The sequence below is a fragment of the Phyllobates terribilis genome, unplaced genomic scaffold, assembly GCF_046119375.1.
Source record: "Phyllobates terribilis strain yellow unplaced genomic scaffold, ASM4611937v1 Scaffold_11__3_contigs__length_659146591, whole genome shotgun sequence".
Classification (NCBI taxonomy): Eukaryota; Metazoa; Chordata; class Amphibia; order Anura; family Dendrobatidae; genus Phyllobates; species Phyllobates terribilis.
In genome coordinates this window covers 622,564,097-622,590,000 of record NW_027362771.1, presented here as the reverse complement: position 1 = coordinate 622,590,000, position 25,904 = coordinate 622,564,097, and the positions used below count along the sequence as shown (strand labels likewise).

Genomic DNA, 25,904 nt, shown 5'->3' with positions numbered 1-25,904 from the left:
TAAAAAGACAAATGTAAAGGAAAATGGTACAGCTGAAAACGTCATCTTGTCCCGCAAAAAACAAGCCACCATACAGTTCCATCAGTCAAAAAATAAAAAAAGTTATAGCTCTCAGAATAAAGCCATGCAAAAAAAATATTTTTTCTATAAATTTTTTATTGTGTAAAAGTACCAAAGCATAAAAAAACTATATAAATGTAGTATCGCTGAAAGCGTATTGACCCGAAGAATAAAGCTGCCTTATCAATTTTACCATAGGCGGATTATAATGAGGGCAATCTGGGCTACCGCCCAGGGTCCGAAGCTCTGAGGGGGCCCATGGCCAGACTGCCCTCATTATAATGTTATGTGCGCTGCCCGCATAACAATGAAGCAGACGCGAACACGCAGTGCCCTCTGTGTGCCCACGTCTGCTGTACTGACACGCATTGCCCCTGCCCCTGCCTCCTGGGATTCCCGGCTGTCTGCTACAATGCAGCTCTGTGCGATGCTCAGTGCTGGCTCCGCCCCATGCTCATCTTCTGCTGCCTTTCTTCCTGTTCCCTCCTGCTGGCAGCTCCTGGAGATGGTAAGAAGCAAATAGCTGCTTCCTGTTCTGTGAGAGAGAAACTTGGGCATGTCACCCTGTTTTCTGCAGGGCATGTGACCATGGGGGACAGCAGGGTATGTGACCATGGGGGGCCACAGGGTATGTGACCATGGGGGGGCCACAGGGTATGTTACCATGGGGGGCAGCAGGGAATGTGACTATGGGTGGCCACATGGTATGCGACCATGGGGGAGCTGCAGGGTATGTGACCAAGGGGGGGCCGCAAGGTATATGACCATGGGGGGCCACAAGGCATATGACCATGGAGGGGGGCACAGGGTATGTGACCATGGGGGGGGCAGCAGGGTATGTGACCATGGGGGGCCTGCAGGGTATGTGACCATGGGGGGCCTGCAGGGTATGTGACCAAGGGGGAGCTGCAGGGTATGTGACCAAGGGAGAGACGCAGGGTATGTGATCATGGGGGGGTGCAGGGTATGTGACCGTGGGGACTGCTAGTTGCTGCATAGTATATTCTCTTGGGGGCTACAGATTGTTATCCTGTGGGTTGGGGGGCTGCAAGGAGCAATGTGGGGGCTCATACTATATATTGTGAGCTATGTGAGAACTCATACTATATGTATATGGCTGTGTGGGGGTTCATGTTGCATGTAGGGGGCTCTTACTGTATGTAGGGGGCTATGTTGGGGGCTCATACTGTATATTGGGTGCTCTGTGGTGTTATTGTTTGTAGGGGGCTCATACTGTATGTAGGGGCTATGTTGGGGGCTCATACTGTATATTGGGGGACTGTGTGGTGTCATTGTATGTAGGGGACTTTGTATGGATTCATACTGTATAAAGGGAGTTGTGTGGGAGCTCATACTGTATCTATGGGGCTGTGTGAGGGTTCTTACCATAGCTATGTAGGGGCTCATACTGTATATTGGGTGCTGTGTGTGGACTCATTCTGTATGTGGAAGCTCATACTGCATATAGGGGGACTGTGTGGTGTCATATTGAATGTAATGAGCTCATACTGTATGTAGGGAGCTATGTTGGGGCTCATAATGTATATTGGGGGCCTGTGTCGTGTCATTGTATGTAGGGGACTTTGTGTGGATTTATACTGTATAAAGGGAGTTGTGTGGGAGCTCATACTGTATCTATGGGGCTGTGTGAGAGCTCTTACCGTATAGTATGTAGGGGGCTGTGTGTGGGTTCATACTGTATATGGAGGCCTGTGTGGGGGCTCATATTGTATGTAGGGTTCTATGTGGGGGCATATTGCCTGGACCTTTGAGCTGTTATCCTCATTGCAGTTCAGCTTATAGTCTCCTTTTCTTGTCCTGATTGAAGGAATTCCCTGATGGATCCCTGAATGACAAAAAGAGGAGAAGACGCCATTAAGCTAAGTACACAACTGTTCAGGCCCCATAGGGTCTCTATATATAGTGTTGCATCTGCTGTTAGACAGATACAACACTTGCTGGGATTGCCTGTATGTTAAGTGTTGTGGTTGTCTAACAGACAAAAATATAACATGCAGCCGCATAATATATTATCTGAGCACTACAAGATACTCGGATAACCCCCGAGCGTGCAGGGACAACAAGTTACCTGAGCACGTTCGCTCATCGCTAATGTCTTTATGAATTGAGTTTTTAAAATAAAGAGAATTTTTTTATTTATTATTTTTTTTTATGGTTTACATGTATGAAGGCCCCATAGGTTGATTGCTTTGGTTGTTGATTGAAGTGGCTATGTGGGGGCTCATACTGTATATAGGTTATGTCAGCATATTAATTCTGCTCACTATTAAGTGATACAAATAATATTAAAAATAATTATAATTAATATGTTAATATTGAGCAGAATTAATTTCAGCCTATTGTTCGGCCTCCACAACAGTCACTGTCTCTCATGTGGCCCCTTCTGAAAATTAATCTCCCACCCCTGCCTTATTATGTATGGCGCTATGTTATATATGGTTCCGTATATAAGGGAAAAATGTGCGTGCCGCGATACACTCACCGCAATTTCTGTCAGCGGGGGGGTGGTGGGGGCACGCCTTCTAAACTGCCCAAGGCCCTGGCTACTCTTAATCCACCCCTGAATTTTACCAAACGTAGAACGGCATAAAAATAAAAAAAAGACAATTCCTAATTTGTTGGTTTTTATTTATTCTGCCTCCCAAAATTCGGAGTAAAAAGCGATCAAAAAATGTCACGTGCCCGAAAGTTGTACCAATAAAGACGTCAACTTGTCCGGCAAAAAACAAGCCCTTACATTACTCTGTCAGCTGAAATATGGAAAAATTATGCTCTCAAAATATGGTGATGCAAAAACTAGCCTGCAAAAAAAAAAGTGTCCTTTAGTGTGTGACAGCTTCCAAACATAAAAACCCGATATAAATCTGGTAATGCTGTAATCGCACCAATCCAAAGAATAAAGTCATCTAATCACTTATACCGCACGAGGAACGGCGTGAAAAATAAATATAAACAATTCTTCACCTGCTGCTGATTTGTTCATTCTGCCACCCAAAGTTCAGTAAGGCTCAGCTCACATTTATCCTGGGCTCTATGCTGAGCGCTTACACCGTGTAAATCTCTGAAATACGAGATTCAGACAGAATCCCCAGCAGAAGATTCCCTGTAATGAGGCAGACGGAGGCACAGTGGATGCTGTCTGGCATGTGATCCCACGGTGTCCATAAAAGTGTAGTCGGCCACATTTTTGTGAACCTCGGGTAAAGAGGACACTGCTAAGACAGAGTCCAAAGTAACTCTGCTGCCTCATTATAGTGAATGGACTAGTGGTGAGCGAGCATTGTCGCCACTATTCGTTACTCGCCCGAGCATCACAGTGCTCGAGATGCTCGGTGCTTGGCGAGTAATTTTGAAATGCTCGAGTGGGAGCTTGAGTCCCCGCCCGCATGTTTGGCGCATTTTAGGCTGCCTATTAACATGCAGGGATTGTCTGACAGTCACTGTAATGCTGCAGCTATGTTGGTTGTGGCATTACAGTGATTGGCTGGCCGCACAGCGTCATCGGGTCTATATAAGACCTGATGACCCTATGCTCATCACAGTCGACCGGTCAAAGACACAGAGTAGGGAGAGCTGCAGCTGAGCAAGGGATAGAATTGGTGGCTATTTTAAGCTGAGATTCCAAACCTTTATTAAAAACCTACTATCTAATCTAACAGTCCTTGAAGGACTAATTATGAAGAAAATATTAATCCTGCTAATAGCACCAGTTAGGCAGAGTTTGTGGAGAGATAGTATAGTGCAGAATAGGGTCCATTGCACGTTCTTTCTGCTACTGGAATTCCTATCCATAGTCCAAGATATCAGGGCTAATAATATTCCTTTTGCTCTTAATCCTGCTAATTTTTGTGAAAAGCAATATAATAAACCATTTTTACTGCTCCGTTTACTTGTTAGCAGCATACAGCCGGATTTGGTTGATTTGAATAGCATTGCTGTATTGTGGAATTAGAGAAACTTGTCCATCATCTCATGTGGTCAAATATTACTGCAGTATTAATCCTGTTTTTTTTGTAATTTGCAATATATTATACTCCATTTAAAGTCTGCTACTTGTGTGTCAAAAATATATTCACACTTGATCGCTGACCAATAGCATCGGTATACCCTCACTGGGCAAAAGAATTGGTCATCAAACGTGATCAAATACTGTGGTGTTAATCCTGATTTTTTTTTGGAAGCTGCAAAATATTATAGTGCACTTAAAATGGGCAAGGCACTAGGCAAGGGACGGGGAAGTGGAAGTGATGCTGATGGCACAAGCAGAGGCCGAGGCCATTGGTAAGATGAAACTGTGCCTGCTGAGAGAGCTCAACAAACACCCACATCATGTCAACCTACCTTCCTGTCCCAATTTCTAGGGGACCACGGAATACCACTCTTGTAGCCACAGCAGTGTGAAAAGATTATTGGCTGGATAGCAGATAATGCTTCCAGTCACTTAGCCACCACCACCACCCTGTCTTCGACACCGTCCAGTCTCAGTAGCCATGAGTCTGGACCACGTATTCCTCACCCTGATCCTCCTTCCTCCCACCATGCTGAGAGCCTGGAGACAAGTGATCGCACACTTGGACACTCTGAAGAGCTGTTCAGATTTTCATTTATAGATTCTGGCCTCTTGCTTGGTCCGCTTCAAGCAGGGCAAGAGGAGATTGCATGGAGCGATGCCCAAATATTTGAGCAGCCACAGTCACATGAAAGTGATGGTGGGAAAGTGCAATTACTGTCACAAGATGAGGATAATGATGATGAGACACAATTGCCAGCAAAGTCAGGAGGAGGCCAAGGGTGCATACGTGGAAGACGAGGTGGTGGACAATGAAGTCACTGACCCAACCTGGCAAGGTGACATTCAAAGCATGGACAGCAGCACAGAGGTGGAGGGAGGCATAGCACCACAAAACACAGGAACAAGCAGTGGGGTGGCCAAAGACACCACCGTCCCTCCGTACTTGGTCCCCATTGGCCACTATTTCTCCCAGTATGCCACCCCCGTCTTACTCAAGCACATATCCCAGAATATTACCAGTGCCCTCAACAATGCAGTTACTGGAAAGGTCCACCTAATCATGGTCACATGGCAAGTGCTTGTGGCCAGGGATGGTACATCTCACTGATGGCACACTGGGTTAATATTGTGGAAGTCGGGTGCCAGTCGGTCCCTGGGATGAAATTCGTCCTCCCAACACTGAGGATTGTGGAGAAGAAGAATGAGGAGGAGGACCAGGAGGAGGATGAGGAGGAGAACATGGATAGTACCAGAAGGCTCTTGTTGAAGAATTATTAAAAAAATTCACTGCTGACAATGCTGGCAGCAGAGGTCACAGTTATTTGGGCAACCAAGGAGTATAGGCGAGGGAGACACAAACCAGATGCAGCAGAGGCAGATGAACACTGTCAAAGGTCTGCGACAGTTTTCTCAGCCCCTACCAGCACGCAGGCCCTGATGCGCAGGTTACTCTAACAAGGAGGGAAACGTTTTAGAAGATGCTGAAGGACTACCTTGGCGATCATACCAGCGTTCTCCGTGATTCCTCTGTGCCTTACAACTATTGGGTATCCAAGCTGGACATGTGGCATGAACTGTCTCTATACGCCTTGGAGGCCCTGGCCGCTAGCATTTTGTCAGAGATGGTTTGGAATGCAACCCGGGGGTATTATAACATATACACAATAACAGTATAGGAGAGCCACTCCTTAATAATGGGAAGGCCAATTCAAATAGATTCTATATTCTACAATATTACCTCTCTTATCTGAAATTCATTTACAGGTGAGATATCACAGTATGGATAGCGTATTACACCAATCCAGCCAGACATTATTGCTTCCTACTGCGTACTGCTGCTGGTGCTGCAAAATATATATATATATTCTACTCCCTATTGATACCACTGTTAGCTGCATTTACAATAGAGACATGTGCAAGGTATCATCAGCTGGAGATGAGATTTGTTCATTGTTGTCGAATACATTTCTTCCACAGTGCATTACTCGACATCTTCCATGCACTCGTTGACCGATTCATAATTTTTAACAGTGATCTTTAATTAGAAAATAATGAAAGCAGACAGGGTTACTTGCGTTCCTTCACAGTTTGGTGATGCAGTGTACCAAAAACACATCTTCAGAGCCGGTTAAATTCTATTTTCTATTGTACTATATTACCTCTCTTATCTGAGATTTGTGTATGGGTGATGTGTCTAATCATGTCTCACACACCAGATGGCCAGATAAGGTAATAAAATTACATTTACTGGTGAATGTATTTTTCTCCATTGAAAGAAATGCAAAAGTGCATCAAAAACTCTGCGTTTGAACATGGCCCTTCGTGTGGAGGAGCATTTTTGTTTTGGGTAATTTTTTTGCCTTTTTATACAAGTCATTACCCGGAAAAGAATGTTTCTTAACATTTTTTTCAAGGGAAATCCATTTTCTTGAGATAGCATTGGGTATCTGGGTTTGCTCCGAGTCTCGCGGGTGCTCGAGCAACATGCTCGAGTCTCCGCTCCGTATGTTTTGCGGCTGTTATACAACCAAAGAAAAACAGGCAGGGATCGACTGCCATACATGAGAAATCCTCACATGTTTTTTTTTTTGGGTGTCTAACAACAGTGAATTATGCAGGGAGGGTACTTGAGCATGTTACTCGAGCACCCACGATACTTGGTGCTTACCCGAGTACCCGATGCAAACTCAAGTAGCGAGCACTTGCGCTCAAGACTAATGACAACATATTAAATATGATGACCTAATGTTATCAAATGTTATGTCATACCTCTGGGTTCCAAATGTTCACTATACCCCTTGATGAAATCATTGAGTGGTGTAGTTTCCAAAATGGGGTCACTTGTGGGGGGTTCCCACTGTTTAGGCACATCAAGGGCTCTCCAAACGCGACATGGCGTCCGCTTTCTATTCCAGCCAATTTTGCATTTAAAAAGTCACACAGTGCTCCTTCCCTTCTGAACCCTGTCGTGTTTCCAAACACTGTTTTTTCCCCACATATGGGGTATTGGCTTACTCAGGAGAAATTGCACAACAAATGTTTTGGTGCAATTTCTCCTCTTACCCTTATTAAAACACAAAATTTGGGTCTGAAAAACATTTTTGTGGGAAAAATGTGAAAATTTTATGTTTATGGCTCAATATTATAAACTTCTGGGAAGCACCTGGGGATTCAGGGTGCTCACCACACATCAAGAAGAGTTCCTTGAGGGGTGTAGTTTCCAAAATGGTGTCAATTGCGCTCAAGACTATTGACAGCATATTCATTATGATGACCTATTGTTATCAAATTTTGTGTCTTACCTCTGGGTTCAAAATGTACACTATACCCATTGATAAAATCCTTGACTGCTGTTGTCTCCAAAATGGGGTCACTTGTGGGGGGTTTCCACTGTTTAGGCACATGAGGGGCGACCCAAACGTAACATGGCATCCGCTAATTATTCAAGCAAATTTTACATTCAAAAAGTCAAATGGCGCTCCTTCCCTTCTGAGCCCTGCCACGCGCCCGAACAGTAGTTTTACCCCACATATGGAGTATTAGTATGCTCAGGATAAATTGCACAACAAATTTAGGGGTCTATTTTTTCCTGTTACCCTTGTGAAAATAAAAAAAATTGGCTCTAAAGTAACATTTTTGTGAAAAAAAGCTAAATGTTCATTTTTTTCTTCCACATTCCAAAAATTCCTGTGAAGCACCTGAAGGGTCAACAAACTTCTTGAATGTGGTTTTGAGCACCTTGAGGTGTTGAGGTTGAATGGTGTTACTTTTGAGTGTTTTCTGTCATAAAGGTCCTCTCAAAGTCACTTCAAATGTGATGTGGTCCCTAAAAAAATGGTTTTGTAAATTTTTTTGGAAAAATTAGAAAACACTGGTCCAATTTTAACCCTTCTAACTTCCTAACAAAAATAAATTTTGGTTCCAAAATTGTGCTGATGTAAAGTAGACATGTGAGAAATGTTATTTATTAACTATTTTGTGTGACATCTCTCTCTGATTTAAAGACATGAAAATTCAAAGTTTGAAAATTGTTAAACTTTCAAAATTTTCGCCAAATTTCTGATTTTTTTCACAAAGTAACGCAAGTCATATCGAAGAAATTTTACCACTATCATGAAATACAATATGTCACGAAAAAACAATCTCAGAATCAGGGGGATCCGTTGAAGCATTCCAGAGTTATTACCTCATAAAGTGATAGTGGTCAGAATTGTAAAAATTGGCCCGGTCATTAACGTGCAAACAAACTTTGGGGTTAAATGTCTTAATTTCTTTAGGTCAATTTACTGAGCAATAACTGATCATGGATGCAAAAAAAATGATTAGTGCTCATTTAAAACTCTCTTTACATTGGCAGATAAAAACTGTATGGGGCAAACCATTACTGATACTACTGTTCGGTCTGGTACAGTTCACATATTAATGGCAGCTAATCCCCTGTTCTTATGGGTACAGCAATTATTTTTAAGCCCCTCCAAAAAGATGCAATGAGCAAATCAACAACTAAAGGCTGCCAAAACTACATGGACCAAAAACTAACTTTTTTTCTGATTATCAGCCCATGTAAAAAGAACTTTAATCTAACATTTTCTCAGTATCTATGCTTAAAAATTTGTCCACTAACCCCTTCACGACCTATGACGTATAGATACATCATAGATAGTGTCCAGACATTTGATACGAGCTCTTTTCCTGCACATGACAGCTGGTTTGATCAGCTGTCATGTGCCCCTAACAGCCGCGGGTGGAATCACAATCTACCCTCGGCTGTCAACATCTTAAATATCGCTGTCAATCTCTGAGCAAGAGCGATCTGTGTCAACTCTTTGTCGACAGAGATCAGCACCGGGCACTACAGACATATAGTTAACAACTTCCTGCCTGTTAGTTCTTAGTCCCATTAGCATCAGCTTCCTTTGAATACAGATGATAGGTTCAACTCAATGGCTTTGTGTCTTCTTTCTACCCTTAGACTATGCAAACTATGACAATATGACCTGAACACATCTGTCAGAAAATATATTTGTGTTGATCATCCCAAATGATCTCAATCTGGATAAAATTCCCATGTGCATCTCCAATGATGTATTAATCAATGTACAGGGCAGGGGTCCAACCTGAACGGAAGACAAAACAAAATGAGCTTGTCGGAGCCCATGACAGTAATCATGCTCTATGGCTGTCAAACAAAAGAGAAGATACACAGGGAACGCACTGTGATTAATTTTGCCCAAGGGCCCTTTCATAGTAACAGCTGACCCTGCATTTTTAAGTATTTCACTCATAAAAAATAATTTAAATAATGAATATATGGCGTAGGGGATCTAATAATAGTTTATTTTTTTTTATTCATATTATTCTTGATAGTCAATATTCACATTTTCCATCAACATATTTCAGATAAGTAATAATATACTGTATAAGGATTCTTAGCATCCATTGTAAGTGTATAGTGCTTGAACTTTATTTGCGTAATAATATTTCCTAAATTTACCATGGACTAGTCGTAGACTTTTAAGCTTTATTTAGATAAAATAACATTGTTATAAGTTACAAATAACCATTTTCAAGATGTTGTTCCACCTTGACAACTGCTGTGCGTATAGAATAGGATCCCACTCATGAGAGTTAGAACAGCCAGCCTCTACCAAGCTTCTGATCCAGTCTGTCTATAGAAAACATGATTACTCAATAGACAAGTAATAGTATTTTTTTCCTACAGTGGTTTCTCCAATAAATAATTATGTTAAGCAATAGCTTCCTTTAGACATAAAAGCTGATAACTTTTTTATAAATCTGTACCCATGACACTCAGTTCTCCTAATATCAGCTGATTTTCAGATGGAAGTCTTCCTTGGCCAACAACTTTTCAAGTAGTGGCTACTTCAGAAGAAATAGAGTAATGGATATTGACAATTCAGTAATGCATAGTTGGCTCAAGGGCACTAAAGTTAGAGAGATACTGTAGAGCAACTGTCCATTCTGCCTTGCAGAGGGTGTCTCTATGAAGTCCATATGTCTTAAAAGTCACATAGAAAGTGATCTTTATGAGACAACTCATTTAAGCATTTAAAAATGATCAACTCAGTAGATCAGTCTCTTTCTCTTCTCATGAGATATCCTTTAGAGTTCATATCAGGCCTGAACAGTATAAGGAAACACTTCGGAAAGAACATGCAGAGTATTAGAGCCCAACTAGATGACAAGATGGCAAAGATCTCCATGGCCACCTTGTACTTGCCCTGAGCACTGAGGGAGGCAGGGATATATGAAATCCAGACAGCGAGAAAGGCTAACATGCTGAATGTAATAAATTGGGCTTCATTGAAGCTGTCAGGAAGTTTTCGAGCCAGGAAGGCCACAATAAAGCTGGTCATCGCCAAAAGGAAGAGGTAACCCAACATAGTCCAGAAGGCAATGGATGAACCTTCGTTACATTCAATAATGATTAGTGTGGGCTGGCTTTCTATGTTGTACTGTGGGAATGGTGGAGCTAAGGACAACCATGAGATACATAAGATAAATTGTAGCAAGGTACAACTAAAAATGATTGTGTAGGACACTTGAGGATGAGTCCATGTTTTCATGACACTGCCAGGTCTTGTGGCCATAAAGGCAAACATAACCATGATAGTTTTGGCCAAAATGCAAGAAACGCAGATGGTGAAAATCAGTCCAAAAGTAGCTTGACGTAGCAGACACTTCTCAGTCTGGGGAAAACCAATAAAAACCAAAGAGCTCAGGAAGCAAAATGACAAGGAGACAAGAAGAAGACAGCTTAGGATGTAGTTGTTGGCTTTTACAATTGGAGTTGTTTTATGTTGGATAAAAAGCCTTAGTATGAGGTTAGGAATGAAAGAGGAAAAGATTGAGGTGCCAGCTAATGTTGCACCCAGTGGATCATCATAGGAAAGGAAGTCTATGTATTTTTGAAGGCATTCGGTCTTCTGGAGATTTGGCCATTCATCCCACTGACATTTGAGGCAACCGTTAGAATCTGAAATTGAGAAGAAGTATAACATTAATTTACAAAAATCAAAGCTAAACCTACTAACACCTACAGATGAGTCCACTTATAAATGTTCACAAATTTCCTTAAAGAAGACCTTTCATCAAATTTTCATGTTGAACTGAACACAGTGTAATAGTGGCAGCAGAGCGGGAAAAAAACATTTTTTTTATTTTGTGTCTCCATTGCAGAAATATTATCAAAGTATTTGGCATCTCATGAATTAACTTTTGTTAAGTCTAGGTGGGTGTTATCAGATAGTTTTCCCTGGGGGTGTGTACGTTTTCCCCCTGTATGATGCTGACCAATCATAAACAGGCAGCAACACCCAAAGAAAAGAACACGATCCCAATGGTGCACCAAACTCTTGACCTTGCCAAAGGAGTTCTGAATTCCTCTCATTTGCTTGCAAATTAAATGTACTTTTCTCAAGCACTGTACCACTGACATATACAGGGCTATCATGATTTTTATAGGGGCTAAGTCCCCTGTCTAACTGTATAGATCATTTAATATTTTTTTACTGGTGACAGACACCCTTTAAAGTAGTTATCCAGCATATTTTTATTCTTACAAATGTAATATCAACTTGCCAGCAATATTTTACCAGTGTATGTGAGTTGCATCTCTGAGCTTTCGTCAAGGGGCTTTTATCATTGGCAACTTTGCCATGTGATTTCCATAAGATTACATAATCTTATGTGCATAAAGGAACTTAATTCATAGCATATTAAATAATGAAGGTACTTAGCGCACAAATTGGCCAATTCATTTGAGCCCAACAACCGTGACAAGGTGTACCCTCTTTGTTGGGACTCTAAACCTATCATGATGCCTCTCCCTGGCTAAAAGCCTACAATTATATGGACAGGTAGGATCAAGCTCTATTTAAAAATGCTTTATGCTGACGGGCGGAGTGCTCAGTCAAAAGGCATGTACTAGAAATATAAAAAAAAAGCTGACCAACACTTCCAAACAGAAAAAGACAAGTGTGAACAGGTGCAAGCTAAGAAAGCCACGCTATATAACTAATAAATTAAAGCTGCACTCTGAAACGCTTAGCTGCCAGTAGCTATTTCTCATGGATATTTATGCATATGGTATTATGTAAATAAAAATTAAATGTGTAGATGTACATTCACACTGTGGTCATTAAGAGACAGAACCTGGGATAAAAAAAAAATCGCCTCCAGTAAGTACATTAATAAATTGAAATATTTCATGTAACTAACATAAGGGATTTAATTGGCTCTTTTTTGATAAAAAAAAAAAACATAAAAACCATTCCATTACGACAATGTGTACCCACTTAGGATAATCCCTAACTCTGGTATTTCATCTCACTATGTTTGAGCACAAGTTCAAGATGCTAGAGTAAATCTGAAAAAATGAGCCAGCACACCTGTCGGTATAAGTACAGGTTCAGGTCCTGCTCTGCAACTGTTTATTTTGAGGCTTGCTAGCACATAGCGAGGTGAAATACTAGAGTGAAGGACCATCCTGATTGGGTACACCTTCTTGCTGTGGGATGGCTTTTACGTTTTTTTGATCAAAATAGTGTTAACTAAGTCCCCTATGTTATTTATATGTACTATTTCTATTTTCTTATTTACTTACTGCAGGGGATTTGTTCATTGTTTTTATCCTAGTTTTTTCTATCGATAACTTGAAACATCAAAGGTTTGTAAATTTACCGTATTTTTCGGACTATAAGACGCACTTTTTTCCTCAAAAATTTTGGAGGAAAGTCGGGGGTGCATCTTATTGTCTGAATATATATATATATATATATATATATATATGCTGTGGCAGTGGATGGTGGAGAGTGTGGGGGGAGCGGCAGCGGCGGAGGAGTTGGGCACAGGAGGAAGGAGCCACCCGCTGCAGCCTACACTGTGCCCGCTTCTAAAGAAAATGAATATTCACTGTTCCCCATGCCCATGGGCCCATTCATTCTCCTTAAAAGCGTGCACAGTGTAGCCGCAGCTGGCTCAGCGGTCACATGTGCCGCTATTAAAGAGCATGATTATTCATGCGGCTGCGGCTACACTGTCAGCGCTATTAAGGAGAATGAATATTCACTGCTCCCCATGCCAATAGTCCCGGCATGGGGAGCAGTGACTATTCCGGCAGCTTATATCACCGGCAGTGACATCGTGCACGGCTCACACGGTGAGATCAGTGCTGGAAGCAGAATGGGATGCAGAGTTGGAGCAAAGGGAAGGAAGGTGAGTAGTATCGTTTATTTTTTTGTGTGCAGCGTGAATGGGATGGAGGTGTCATGCATACCAGGAGGAGGGATGAGGGGGACCATGCATACCAGGATGAGGAGTGCCATGCATACCAGAATGAGTAGAGCCATGCATACCAGGATGAGTGGGGCCATGCATACCAGGATGAGTGGGGCCATGCATACAAGGATGAGGGGTGCCATGCATACAAGGATGAAAGGTGTCATGCATACAGGGATGGAGGGGTACCATGCATACCAGGAGGAGGGATGAGGGGGACTACGCATACCAGGATGAGGAGTGCCATGCATACCAGAATGAGTGGGGCCATGCATACCAGGATGAGGGGTGCCATGCATACAAGGATGAAAGGTGTCATGCATACCAGGATGGGGATCAGGGGTGCCATTCATACCAGGATGGGTGTGTCATGCATACCAGGATGGTGGGGTGCCATGCATACCAGGATGGGGGTGAGGGGTACCATGCAAACCAGGATGGGGATTGGAGTGCCATGCATACCAGGATAGGGGATTGGGTTGAAATGCATACCAGGATGGGGTTTGGGGTGCCATGCATACCAGGATGGGGTTTGGGGTGCCATGCATACCAGGATGGGGATTAGGGTGCCATTCATACCAGGATGGGGCTGGGGACCATTTATAACAGCAAGGAGGGGGCCATATACAGTATACCAGACTGGGGGATATTAACAGAATTGAGGGATATTGCTCCCATAACAGTGTCAGCAGCAGACCCCCTCCGCCTTAACAGTGCATCATGACCACATTTTCTGCTTACATTTTTCTTCTATTTTCTTCCTCTAAAACCTAGGTGTGTCTTATGGTCCGGTGCGTCTTATAGTGCGGAAAATATGGTATATCTAATGAGTCGCTTTAGTGGCAGATGCAGATAAACTGCTATAAAATAAATTAGCTGGAGAACTTATATGTCCTTTCTCCTATAAATTCCACAAAGGTGATATAGAGTGCTTCTTAAGGCCCCTATATAGATTTGACTGATATCAGCCGAATCTGCCAATATCGACAAGTTAGCCGACGAGCGTTCCCATATAAGGGAGAGTCAGATGAGATGACTGTTGGCTGAACGATTAGCATTGTTTTTCCAACAGCGATCTCATGTGTTTGGGGTCTTTAAAGTACAAAGACCCCAACAACAATAAGCCTATGTGAACTGTGTGATTACTTCTCATGAATTACTCGGGAACCAAGCTTCTACACCGGCTTTAATTGCATGGACACCAATTTTGTTTCAGGTTTTAAAGATATTGTACATCTTTGTCAACCAATGAAATTAGAGAAAATACCTGTGTGATTGGAGATTTCTCCTTGTGGACAGGGAACACATTGAAAGCAGCAGACAGGTTGTCCTGTAATGGAGGCTTTCCAAAATCCTGGAGGACAACTTTCAGTACAAATAGACAAAGGTACCTGCAAAGATAGATATTCCAGTCATGATGGAATCGGATTATAAAATGTGTGCATGAATAAATATATAAATAGTTTTCATACCCTGTGAACTTTTCCACATTTTGTTTCACGTTACACCCACAAACTTAAATGTATTTTATTGAGATTTTATGCGATACCAATACAAAATGGCAAGTATTGACACATAAAGGAAATTATTCATGGTTTTCTAAATACTTAAAACATTTAAATCTGAAAATTGTGACAAGCATTTGTATTCGGCCCCCAAGTTAATAGTTTGTTAGACCACCATTCTCTGCAGTTACTGTTGAAGTCTTTTGGTGTCTAGCTCTACAGCTTTGCTCATCTAGAGGTGACATTTTGCCCCTTCTTGTTTGCACACTCACTCTCGGTCAGTGAGATTGGATGGAGACATCGGTGATCAGCAATAATAATAATAATAATTTTTATTTATATAGCGCCAACATATTCCGCAGCACTTTACAATTAAGTAGGGATATTAAGTAAGGATATGAACAGACAATAAAAACAATACAATGTATAACATTTCAACAGTTACATGAGGAGTGAGGGCCCTGCTCGCAAGCTTACAATCTACATGGAAATGAGGGGACACAATAGGAAGGATGTCAGTCTTAGATCATTTGCAGAATGGAGGGCTCGGAAGGAGTGATAGACAGAAATGAGGAATGAGATATAGGTCGGTGCAGAACTGTGGAGAGCTTTTTGGGTGACAGAGATGAGTTTGTATTGTATTCTGTAGTGGATGGGTAACCAGTGCAATGACTGGCACAGGGTAAAGGTGTCGGTGAAGCAGCCTGATAGAAATACGACCCTGGCTGCTGCATTCAGAATGGATTGGAGAGGAGAGGGTTTGTTTAGAGGGAGACCGATTAGAAAAGAGTTGCAGTAGTCCAGACGAGAGTGAATAAGAGCGACAGTAAGAGTTTTTGCAGTATCAAAGGTGAGAAAAGGTCGGATTCTGGAGATGTTTTTAAGGTGCAGGTGACATGAGCGAGTGAATGATTGTATATGTGGAATAAAGGAAAGTTGTGTGTCAAATATGACTCCAAGACCGCGAGCTTTGTGCTTGGGAGTTATGGTGGCAACACCCAAGGAAATTGAAAAGTCAGGTATTGGTAGGTTAGTAGAGGGAGGAAAAACAAGGTGTTCAGTTTTGGAGAGATTCAGTTTCAGATAGAGGGAGGACATGATGTTAGAGACAATGGACAGACAATCACTGGTATTTTGTATTAGGGTAGGGGTGATGTCAGGGGAAGAGGTGTATAGTTGGGTGTCATCAGCAAAGAGATGATTCTGGAAGCCAAATCTGCTGATGGTTTGTCCAATAGAGGCAGTATACAAAGAGAAGATGAAGGGACCTAGGACTGATCCTTCTGGAACCCCGATATTGGGGGAGAAGATTAGAGGAAGACGAGCCGGCAAAAGATACCGTGAAGGAGTGGTCAGAGAGATAGGAGGAAAACCAGGAGAGCACGGTGTCCTTGAGGCCTATAGAGCGGAGCATAATGAGGAATAGCTGGTGATCCACAGTGTCAAAAGCAGCAGAGAAATCCAGGAGAAAATGCGGGGAGCAGTGACCATTAGATTTAGCTGTTAGCAGATTATTAGAGACTTTAGTGAGGGCAGTTTCAGTAGATTGTGAGAAAAATATTTAGATTTGAGAGTCCTCAGTGGTTGATACTTTTAATGGCTAACTGAAAAGATGGTAACAAATTGCAAGCTTTCAAGACTACTCAGGTCTCTTCATCAGGCATAGTATAACACAAAATCTGAAGAGTCACATATTTATACACAATAAGACACACAAGAAAAAAAAATGCAATAGGTAAGACAGGTGATGAAAAGCAGAGTTATTATGGAAGAGATAAACAGTTCTGGCTATAAATATTTTAGCAGTTAATAGATAAGGAGTGTGAAGGTTTTATTGTCCTGTGTCCAGTGTTGTGATGGCCTCACAGGTCTGAGGAGCACATTCCTTAGTTGATGTAGAATGACATAAATCCATGCGACACATTCATTCCTGCTCTGAAAGTGTTAAAGGTCATCATCAGTTTATATTCTGAGACTCTCCTTTCTCTCTGAGATTTGAAGTTACCTTTTTAATACCAGTAATTTCATATCTTTTATGCTGTGATCAAGGGAACAAAAATGCTTGGCTACAGGCAGATCTATTCTTTTTTCTTTTATTGTGTGGCGATGATGATTCATCCTTGTTCTAAGTTTTTGCCCTGTCTCCCCTACATACAGACACCCAGCTGGACATTTGGTGCATATAATTAAGTACACTACATTAGATGTGATACAGCTGAATGTACCTGGGATCTTATAGTCCTGATGTGAATTGGGAATCTTTATCTTGTCTGTGGTCGTTATCCCTAGAATACATCTCCGTCATCTGGACGGGGTCTGAGCAACAGCTGAAGACGTTCCATGAACACTTTAATCGATTTCATCCCACCATCAACCTAACACTCAACTACCCCTGTACTGAAATAAACTTTTTGGACACCATCATCAAGCTTCAGAACAATGAAATAGAGACATCCTTGTACCGGAAACCAATCGACCGTCCTACATACCTTAAATGGGACAGTTTCCATTCAAAACACATAAAAAACTCTATTGTTTACAGCCAAGCCATCAGATACAATCGGATATGTTCCAACCAGATGGATAGACACAAACACCTTGATGGCCTCAGAAAGACCTTTTTGAAACAGGGCTACCATCCAAGAACAATTGAGAACAAGATTACAAGAGCCACCAGAATATCAAGGAATCATCTCCTACATTACAAAACCAAACAAGAAAGCAACCGGGTGCTTCTAGTTGTCACCTACAATCCAAATCTGGAGGCGCTAAGAAGAGCTGCATGGAAACTACAACCCATACTACAAAAAGATGCCCGATTACAATCCATATTTCCAGACCCCCCACCTCTGTATTTCAGGCAGCCCCCAAATCTAAGAAGCATCATTGTCAGAAGCTCCCTGTGATCTCCTCCAGCTACAGGTACCTTTCCTTGCAACCAGAAAAAATGTAAAACCTGTCCGTTTATAATGACCACAGACAAGATAAAGATCCCCAATTCACATCAGGACTATAAGATCCCAGGCATGTTCACCTGTATCACATCTAATGTAGTGTACTTAATTACTTAATTATATGTACCAAATGTCCAGCTGGGGGTCTGTATGTAGGGGTGACAGGGCAAAAACTTAGAACAAGGATGAATCATCATCGCCACACAATTAAAGAAAAAAGAATAGATCTACCTGTAGCCCAGCATTTTTGTTCCCTTGATCACAGCATAAAAGATATGAAATTACTGGTATTAAAAAGGTAACTTCTAATCTCAAAGAGAAAGAAGAGTCTCAGAATATAAACTGATGGTGACCTTTAACACTTTCAGAGCAGGAATGAATGTGTCGCATGGATTTAAGTCATTCTACATCAACTAAGTAATGTGCTCCTCAGACCTGTGAGGCCATCACAACACTGGACACAGGACAATAAAACCTTCACACTCCTTATCTATTAACTGCTAAAATATTTATAGCCAGAACTGTTTATCTCTTCCATAATAACTCTGCTTTTCATCACCTGTCTTACCTATTGCATTTTTTTTTCTTGTGTGTCTTATTGTGTATAAATATGTGACTCTTCAGATTTTGTGTTATACTATGCCTGATGAAGAGACCTGAGTAGTCTGGAAAGCTTGCAATTTGTTACCATCTTTTCAGTTAGCCATTAAAAGGTATCAACCACTGAGGACTCTCAAATCTAAATATTTTTCTATCTACTGGCTAACACGGTACAAGAATATATGTTTTCCCTATAGTAGATTGTGAGGAGTTAGAAACTGGATTGTAAAGTGTCGAGGAGAGAGTTATCTGAGAGATAGCAGATTAGACGGGAGTGGACCAAGCGTTTCAGGAGTTTAGAGATGAAAGGAAGATTAGAGACCGGTATGTAGTAAGCAGCGCAGTTCTTGTCCAGGGATGGCTTTATAAGTAAAGGGTTTATGATGGCATGTTTGAATGAAGAGGGAAAGATACCCGAAGAAAGAGAGAGGTTAAATATTTTAGTTAGGTGGGTAGTGACAGCTGGGGAAAGGGACTGAAGGAGATGTGAGGGATTAGTGTCACTGTTGCAGGTTGTAGGGCGAGAAGAAGAGAGGAGTCAGGTCACTTCTTCTTCTGTGACGGGCTCGAAGATGGAAAGTGAACTTGAGGTGCGGGAGGGAAGGGCATCCTGACTCTGAGGGGATTGTGCAAAAATGTCTTGAAGGATATGATTGATTTTTGGTAGGAAATAAGTGGCCAGATCGTCAGTGCTTATGTTGGTGATGGGGGTCTGTAGTTTAGGGCTCAGGAGGGAATGGAAGTTTTGAAAGAGTCGTTTAGGATTGTTGGCTAGAGATGTGATGAGAGTGGTAAAGTAGACTTGTTTAGCCAGATGGAGAGCAGTGTAATAAGTTTTGAGCACGAACTTATAGCTGATGAAGTCTTCTGCCAAAAGTGATTTTCTCCACAGAAGCTCAGCACACCTTGAGCAGCACTGGATAAAATGTGTTTGCATCGTGTGCCATGGTTGCAGTCTATGCCGGGTCATTCTGCGTGTAGCAGGTGCTGCTTCATCCAGGGCTGGATATTAATGGCACGTAGATTTTTATGTGTATGGTAAGTGGGGGTGTTCCGGGTGAGGAGACCATTCTTGACAGAGAAGGAAAGAAGGTTGTGGTCAAAGAGTGGTAGAGGGGAGTTAGAAAAGTCATGCAGCAAGCAGAGTCGTGAGAAGACCAGGTCCAGAGTATTCCCGTCTTCATGTGTAGGAGAGTTAGTAAGCTGTGAGAGGCCGAATGAGGCGGTTAGAGAAAGAAGATGAGAGGCAGATGGGGAAAGCGGCTTATCAATGGATATGTTAAAATCCCCCATGATGAGAGCGGGAATATTACAGGATAGGAAGTGTAGAAGCCAGGTGGCAAAGTGATCCAGAAACTGATGAGAGGGGCCTGGAGGGCTATATACAACTGCCACTCGCAGGGAGAAGGGTTTGAAGAGTCTAACGGTGTGGACTTCAAAGGAAGGAAACATAAGTGAGGGAGCCGTGTGGATGACCTGGAAAGCACATTGTGGTCAAAGGAACAAACCAACACCTCCACCTTGTCTGCTCTCAGGTCTGGGGGTATGTAAAAATTGTAACCCGTCATATGAGAGAGCAGCTGCGGTGGTTGTGTCAGACTGCTGGATCCATGTTTCTGTGATAGCCAGAAGGTTAAGGGAATTTGAAAGGAAGAAATCTTGGATGTAGAGGAGTTTATTGTGGGCTGAGTGCGAGTTTGAAAGGGCACAGTTAAAAGAGACAGGAGAAGGTGAGCAATGAATGTTTATAAGATTGGCAGGGCTTCTATGTGCAGCAGGATGAGAGTTATGTATACTAGTGTGTGGAGGCCCAGGGTTGGGATAGATGTCTCCAGCAACTATTAGGAGGAGACAGAAGAGAAAAAGCAGGTGGTTCAATGATTTGTGTGAGCGTTTTGTGCGCTGTATGGTGGTAGTGGATGGTTTGGAGTGATTGAGAAAAGTCAGTAAAGCCTCAGTGTTGTTCATGGGAGAGGGGAGGAGAGAGGGACTGATGTAGAGAGACTGTGTAGAATATGTCAAAGGGCGGAAGAGATGAAAGGAAACACCAGTTATGACACATATGAAGGAAAGATATGGAAATTAGATGTTGTAGTGCAACTGAACAAAGAGCATGCTTGTTTGAATATCTGGCATAGCTGATCCGTCTCCTGCTCTGTCCTCTTGCCATGTTTATCTGATGAGATACCTTGAATATTTTAGACATAGAATCAATTTCACAAGTGCCTCAGCACACATGTTCTCTTTAAGCCAGATCTGGATTCATTGGAAGTGTGTGCTGGCATGTAGGGCCAGTTTGCCTTCTTGAATAAGCAATTAGCAAGGGACCGCAGCAGGCATTACTATGCAAGACCTACAAACATCCACACTGGACAGACAGACCACAAATCAAGTGAAATAAAACAGAAAAGAAGTAAAGCAAGCACCTTAGTGAATAATCCCTTGTGGTCACTTCTGGGACATTTTCGGGATATTTCGGTTAGCTACTTAGGATAACTGCTCAGAGACGATGGTCAGAGATCAGGCCCTCTAGATTTATACCTCTTAACTAATTAGACATGAAAGAAGCCAGGTGTGAATAAAAGGGAGGAGACGCAGGGAGACAGGTAAGAATTATACAAATGGGAAAAATTAACAGGCAGGAGATGAGAGAAGTTTCCTTTCAACACAGCAGGGAATTAAAAAGGAAAAACACATAGTAAGCATGAAGGAGAGAAACACAGTTTTGAATAGGGTTCAATCAATATTCAGAGAATTGCAGGTTTGGACATAACAAGTAGTGATGAGCAAACGTGCTCGCCACTGCTCGGTATTCGCCTGAGCATCACGGTGCTCGACAAGCTCGGCAAGTATTTCTGGTTTGTTCAGGTGGGAGCTCGGGTCCACCCTGCATGTTTGTCACTCTTTAGAGAGCCAATGAACATGCAGGGATTGCCTGCCACTCACTGTAATGACGTAGCCATTGTTGGTTGCGGCATTACATTGATTGGCTGGCCGCACAGCATGATCATATCTATATCAGACCTGGCGCCGCCATGCTCGTCACATGCCCATGTGATATTTCAGTTTTTCTTTTTTAATAAATTTGCAAAAATTTCTACATTTCTGTTTTTCTTCAGTCAAGATGGGGTGCAGAGTGTACAATGAGAAAAAAAAATCAACTTTTTAGAATTTACCAAATGGCTGCAATGAAACAAAGAGTGAAAAATTTAAAGGGATCTGATTACTTTCCGTACCCACTGTATATATCCATCTGAACTAACAGTCCTTTTGAGGACAAATCCAGCTGCATATATTCAGTGGTGATAGCAGGAGTTAGGCAGGCATGCAGTGTATGTGGCAGACTGCAGTGCATATTGTGCAAGAGGGTCCATAGCACGTTCCTGCTGCTGCTGTTCTTACAGATATTTGTAGACATAGCCCCAGGTATCAGGGGGCAGGGCAATTTTTTTATTATCTTAATCCTGGTTATTTGCTTAAAAACCAAGGCAGGCAGAGTATGTGACTGCAATGCATGATACAACAGAAGAAGGTCCATTGCATGTTCAACTTCGGAGTGATCCTGCTGTGACAAATATTTGTAGACGTAGTCCCAGGCATCAGGGGTTGGGGAAATTATTATTTTTTCTTAATCCTGGTTATTTGCTTAAAAATCAATCCAGAGTACACCATTTTTCTGCTCCATTTGCTTGTTAGCACTTCTGAATACATCCAGATCTTTTCCATATTACAGAGATAAAAATCCTGAAATTTGAACTGAACGTGGAAAATATTGGCCTCCATTTCCATTTTGTTGTAGTGTGTCGGTCAAACTATTCACACTAGGTCTCTGTGAAGAATAGTATTAGTAAACTACAAGAATGCTATTTAAAACCGTGGTTCTCTTTCAGACGTATCACATACAACAGTGTTCAAGAATCAGCCATTTTTGCCTTCCATTTCCATTTCGTTGCAGTGTGTTGGTCAAGCTATTCACACCAGGTCTCTGTGAAGAATAGTATTAGTAAACTACAGGCCTGCTATTTAAAACCATGGTTCTCTGTCAGACGTATCACATATAACAGCGTTCAAAAATCAGCCATTTCTAGTGAACGTGGAAAATATTGTCCTCCATTTAAAATGGAAAAGGTGATGGCAAGGGACGGGGAAGTGGATGCGATGGTAATGGTGCATGCAGAGGTCAAGGTCGAGGACGTGGCCATGGGCAAGCTGAAATTGTGCCACAACAAACACCCACATCTTGTCACTCGACTTTTGTGTCCCAATTACTAGGGGATCGCAGCACACCACTATTGAACCCAGAGCAGTGTCAAAAGGTTGTTGGTTGGACAGCGGATAATGATTCCAGTCACTTAGCCACTAGAGATGAGCGTTGTTCTACTCGAACTGTTCGCCAATCTCAAATTCGAGCTGTTTTGGGCGGTGTTCGAGCCGTTCGGCGAACACGAACAATTTGAGAAAAATTCGGCTGTTCGAGGTTATGTTCGATAACTGTTCGTGCACCAAAATCATAACTGGATTTTTTCTCAGTAATGATGAAAATTAATGTTAATACGCAGTTTGAGTGTACAGCGGGGTGGGGGAGGGGCAGGGGATGGATCTCTGCAGGAACAATGAAGATCTCCATTTTTTTTTCTCTTTCCCGCATTTACAGTGGGGAGGTGCAATCTGTCAGCCTATCAGCAGCGCACACACGGAGCGAAGTGCTTTTTTTCACACAAGCAAGGGCATGTGTCATTGGCAGTGTATGTCACATGTCCTTGCCCTATAAGACCAAGCCATTTTCCCCGTCGCCACCATTTTCTCACTGCTGCAGCTGCGTGTTAGACGGCACCGCTGTTGCTGTGTGCGCTATACCTTGTTAATTTCAAGCCAATTTTCGCACAAATATACAGATAGCTTGGGAGTAGGGAATAGTTGTGATTGCAGTCCTTTTAAGGACTAGGTTACAGCATTTCCTACGACTTTTATCAGGGAGGTCTGTGCTCTTAAATAGATCGGTTGTGGGAGTAAAGACTAATTGTAATTGCAGTCCTTTTCAGGACTAGGTTACATGAGTTCCTATCAGTTTTTGCCAGGCAGGTCTGTGCCAGTGCTGTGCAAGTTTTTTTCACAGCATTTGGCTGAATCTAGCAAAGCTAATCCTTTTTGGCCTATTGCAGAGTGTGTTAGTCAGTGGAGTAGCCTATCTGTGTTGCAAGATATACCACCTGTGTATAGAATACCAATTTTTTTACTGCACCTAGTGAAGTAAAATCTTTTGGGCATAGCATCATTCTATTAGTCCATCTATACTGACCTCCATCAGGTTGCAAATTAAAACTAATTTTTATCTGCATCTACAGGACCTCTGAAAAAATATTTGGGCTTCTAGCAGTGTGTGGAACTTGTTCTATTAGTCCATCTATACTGACCTCCATCAGGTTGCAAACTGAATATATTTTTTTCTGCATCTACCTCTGAAAAAATATTGGGCTTCTAGCTGTGTGTGGGTCTTGTTCTATTAATCCATCTATACTGACCTCCATCAGGTTGCAAACTGAATATATTTTTTCTGCATCTACCTCTGAAAAAATATTTGGCCTTCTAGTAGTGTGTCGGACTTTCTCTATTAGTCCATCTATACTGACCTCCATCAGGTTGCAAATTAAAACTAATTTTTATCTGCATCTACAGTACCTCTGAAAAAATATTTGGGCTTCTAGCAGTGTGTGGGACTTGTTCTATTAGTCCATCTATACTGACCTCCATCAATTTGCAAACTGAATATATTTTTTTCTGCATCTACCTCTGAAAAAATATTGGGCTTCTAGCTGTGTGTGGGTCTTGTTCTATTAATCCATCTATACTGACCTCCATCAGGTTGCAAACTGAATATATTTTTTTCTGCATCTACCTCTGAAAAAATATTTGGCCTTCTAGTAGTGTGTCGGACTTTCTCTATTAGTCCATCTATACTGACCTCCATCAGGTTGCAAATTAAAACTAATTTTTATCTGCATCTACAGTACCTCTGAAAAAATATTTGGGCTTCTAGCAGTGTGTGGGACTTGTTCTATTAGTCCATCTATACTGACCTCCATCAGGTTGCAAACTGAATATATTTTTTTCTGCATCTACCTCTGAAAAAATATTGGGCTTCTAGCTGTGTGTGGGTCTTGTTCTATTAATCCATCTATTCTGACCTCCATCAGGTTGCAAACTGAATATATTTTTTTCTGCATCTACCTCTGAAAAAATATTTGGCCTTCTAGTAGTGTGTCGGACTTTCTCTATTTGTCCATCTATACTGACCTCCATCAGGTTGCAAATTAAAACTAATTTTATCTGCATCTACAGTACCTCTGAAAAAATATTTGGGCTTCTAGCAGTGTGTGGGACTTGTTCTATTAGTCCATCTATACTGACCTCCATCAGGTTGCAAACTGAATATAGTTTTTTCTGCATCTACCTCTGAAAAAATATTGGGCTTCTAGCTTTGTGTGGGTCTTGTTCTATTAATCCATCTATACTGACCTCCATCAGGTTGCAAACTGAATATATTTTTTTCTGCATCTACCTCTGAAAAAATATTTGGCCTTCTAGTAGTGTGTCGGACTTTCTCTATTAGTCAATCTATACTGACCTCCATCAGGTTGCAAACTGAATATAATTTTTTTCTGCATCTAGCTCTGAAAAAATATTTGGCCTTCTAGTAGTGTGTCGGACTTTCTCTATTAGTCCATCTATACTGACCTCCATCAGGTTGCAAATTAAAACTAATTTTTATCTGCATCTACAGTACCTCTGAAAAAATATTTGGGCTTCTAGCTGTGTGTGGGACTTGTTGTATTAGTCCATCTATACTGACCTCCATCAGGTTGCAAACTGAATATATTTTTTTCTGCATCTACCTCTGAAAAAATATTGGGCTTCTAGCTGTGTGTGGGTCTTGTTCTATTAATCCATCTATACTGACCTCCATCAGGTTGCAAACTGAATATATTTTTTTCTGCATCTACCTCTGAAAAAATATTTGGCCTTCTAGTAGTGTGTCGGACTTTCTCTATTAGTCCATCTATACTGACCTCCATCAGGTTGCAAATTAAAACTAATTTTTATCTGCATCTACAGTACCTCTGAAAAAATATTTGGGCTTCTAGCAGTGTGTGGGACTTGTTCTATTAGTCCATCTATACTGACCTCCATCAGGTTGCAAACTGAATATAGTTTTTTCTGCATCTACCTCTGAAAAAATATTGGGCTTCTAGCTGTGTGTGGGTCTTGTTCTATTAATCCATCTATACTGACCTCCATCAGGTTGCAAACTGAATATATTTTTTTCTGCATCTACCTCTGAAAAAATATTTGGCCTTCTAGTAGTGTGTCGGACTTTCTCTATTAGTCCATATATACTGACCTCCATCAGGTTGCAAACTGAATATAATTTTTTTCTGCATCTAGCTCTGAAAA

At 41.7% G+C, this 25,904-nt stretch overlaps 1 protein-coding gene across 1 annotated transcript in view; it reads right to left on the bottom strand.

Annotated features, from left to right (window-relative positions):
- Positions 1-10,185: 10,185 nt before the first annotated feature.
- The window catches only part of LOC141167414 (extracellular calcium-sensing receptor-like), a 70,100-nt gene continuing 54,381 nt past the window's right edge, over positions 10,186-25,904 (bottom strand). The window contains exons 5-6 of the mRNA XM_073654820.1: positions 14,661-14,784; positions 10,186-11,090 (exon numbers count right to left, since the gene is read on the bottom strand). Coding sequence (XP_073510921.1) covers positions 10,186-11,090; positions 14,661-14,784 — 1,029 coding nt within the window. The remainder of the gene's footprint in view (positions 11,091-14,660; positions 14,785-25,904) is intronic.